This window comes from Monopterus albus, unplaced genomic scaffold (assembly GCF_001952655.1).
Source record: "Monopterus albus unplaced genomic scaffold, M_albus_1.0 scaffold354.1, whole genome shotgun sequence".
Taxonomy (NCBI): Eukaryota; Metazoa; Chordata; class Actinopteri; order Synbranchiformes; family Synbranchidae; genus Monopterus; species Monopterus albus.
In genome coordinates, this window is record NW_018128234.1 from 608,873 (window position 1) to 611,275 (window position 2,403).

The 2,403-nt window shown below is 44.3% G+C and overlaps 1 protein-coding gene across 1 annotated transcript in view; it reads left to right on the forward strand.

Moving 5' to 3' along the window:
* The window catches only part of LOC109974947 (tripartite motif-containing protein 16-like), a 6,861-nt gene extending 5,414 nt beyond the window's left edge, over positions 1 to 1,447 (forward strand). The window contains exon 3 of the mRNA XM_020625421.1: positions 271 to 1,447. Within this exon, the coding sequence (XP_020481077.1) occupies positions 271 to 655 (385 nt within the window). The 3' untranslated portion in view covers positions 656 to 1,447. The remainder of the gene's footprint in view (positions 1 to 270) is intronic.
* Positions 1,448 to 2,403: the final 956 nt, after the last annotated feature.

Below are 2,403 nucleotides of genomic sequence, written 5' to 3' on the forward strand. Positions count from 1 at the left end.
AGCTGTTTCAGAGGCCAGAGATCAACTACAGGACATTCTCTATGAGGAATGGGGACACATCTCACGGACAGTATATCAAGTGGATGTTTTACTGTCACAACCAGAACCCCAGACCAGAGCTGGATTTTTAATATATGCATGTCAACTCACACTGGATCCAAACACAGCGAACCCACGACTGTTATTAACTGAAGGGAACAGAAAAGTAACACTAATGGCAGAAGAGCAATATTATAGTGATCCTAGTCACCCAGACAGATGTACTGGCAGGGTTCAGGTCCTGAGTAGAGAGAGTCTGATGGGATGTTGTTACTGGGAGGTGGAAAAAGGGGAGGGAGGGGTTTCAGTAGTGGTTACATACAAAGACAGTAACAGTGTCAATGAAAGATTTGGAGATAATGACAAATCTTGGGCCTTTGGTTTTTATAAACGCCGTTATGAGTTCAGACATAACAGTATCACAACTCCAGTGTCAGGTCCTCAGTCCTCCAGAGTAGGAGTGTACCTGGATCACAGAGCAGGTATTCTGTCCTTCTACAGCGTCTCTGAAATCATGACTCTCCTCCACAGAGTCCAGATCACATTCACTCAGCCTCTCTATGCTGGACTGCAGCTGGATGGTCGCATTGGAAACTCTGCTGAGATATGTACATAAATGTAGATGTAGGTTACTGCACTGAACAGAAAACATGTGTGGCTCAGGTTTTTCAGCTGTCTCTGAAATATCTGACAAAATGTTATACTTTCAGATATTGTGTTTACACATTTGTAGGCAAAACTTTGAAAAGTAAGCACAAGTTTATCAGAATGTGGCAGTGCTAATGCAGTTAGTTCATGTTATGTCACTGTTGTAGGTCTGAAATTTAACTTCATGTACTGACAGAAAGTTTAAATTGTGTATTTTTAATGAGGTTAAGTACTCAAGTAATCATAGTTAGGTACTTTCTATATGTTCATTGTTGCACTTAAAATGCTAATAATTATCAAGTCACTGATCTGGCTTCCTTTTAATGTCATTCTCTACATTGTCACCTGTTTGCAGATATTAGGCTTTCCACTAGAGGTCGCTCTTTACATTATATTACTCTATTATATGCTCTTCTGTCAGTTAGTAGTATATTATATTTCCAAAAGTATGTGGACAGCCCTCTCCTTGTAGTGAAAGGAAATCTTGATGGCGTAGCACACACCGATAGTTAAAGGGGAACTTTATAGCAGTGAAATCTCGGGATGAGCCTCAACAATGGAACAACCTGAGTGGGCTGCACAAAGCTGTGACCCCAGCCCCGGTCAACAAAGACTGCGATTCAGACCTCCTCACCCAACATCAGTGTTGGACCTTACTGATGCTCTTGTTAAAACCTGCAGCCAGGTTCAACATCTGGTGGGAAAAGTGGAACCAGTGGCTGAAGGCTCCATGGTCAGAATTATTTATGAGTGTATATGTGTGTGTGTATGTTGACCTCATTGTTGGAGGATGTGTAAATAGTTGAGTGGCTCAGAATTATTTCAGACAATCAGATATGGGTGGAGTGTATTAATGTCTAATCAGCAAAGCTAAATAAAGTTGTTGTTTATCATAAAGAGTATGTACAGTGGCCTGTCCAGGGTGTACCCCGCCTTCGTCCGATTGCCAGCTGGGATTGGCTCCAGCCCCCCCGTGACCCCGTTCAGGGACTAAGCGGTAGAAAATGAGTGAGTGAGAGAGTATGTAGGGTGATGTATTTTTAATCACCGGTGGTGTTTTTTAAAAGAATCTTTGACCTTGTGAACTGCCCAAATAATGTAAGTGTTTTTATTGTTAACATTGTCTCATCCTCTCATGTGCTACTGATGCAACTGATCTGTTTTATTAAATGCCATCCATCCATTTTCCTCTGCTTATCCTGGACCGGGTCACGGGGGCAGCAGTCTAAGCAAAGATGCCCAGACTTCCCTCTTTCCAGACACTTCCTTCAGCTCCTCCGGGGGAATGCCAAGGCATTCCCAGGCCAGCCGAGAGACATAGTCCCTCCAGCGTGTCCTGGGTCTTCTCCGTGTCCGTGGGACATGCCCGGAACACCTCCCTAGGAAGGCGCCCAGAAGGCATCCGAAACAGATGGGTTCTGGTCGTCCCAAACGTCTTCCATTTAAGGATTATGGAGGCCACTGTGCTCTTAGGAACCTTAAGTGCAGCAGAAATTTTTTTGTAACCTTGGCCAGATCTGTGCCTTGCCACAATTCTGTCTCTGAGCTCTTCAGGCAGTTCCTTTGACCTCATGATTCTCATTTGCTCTGACATGCACTGTGAGCTGTAGGGTCTTATATAGACAGGTGTGTCCATCCATCCATCCATCCATCCATTTTCTTCCGCTTATCCGGGACCGGGTCGCGGGGGCAGCAGTCTAAGCAGAGATGCCCAGA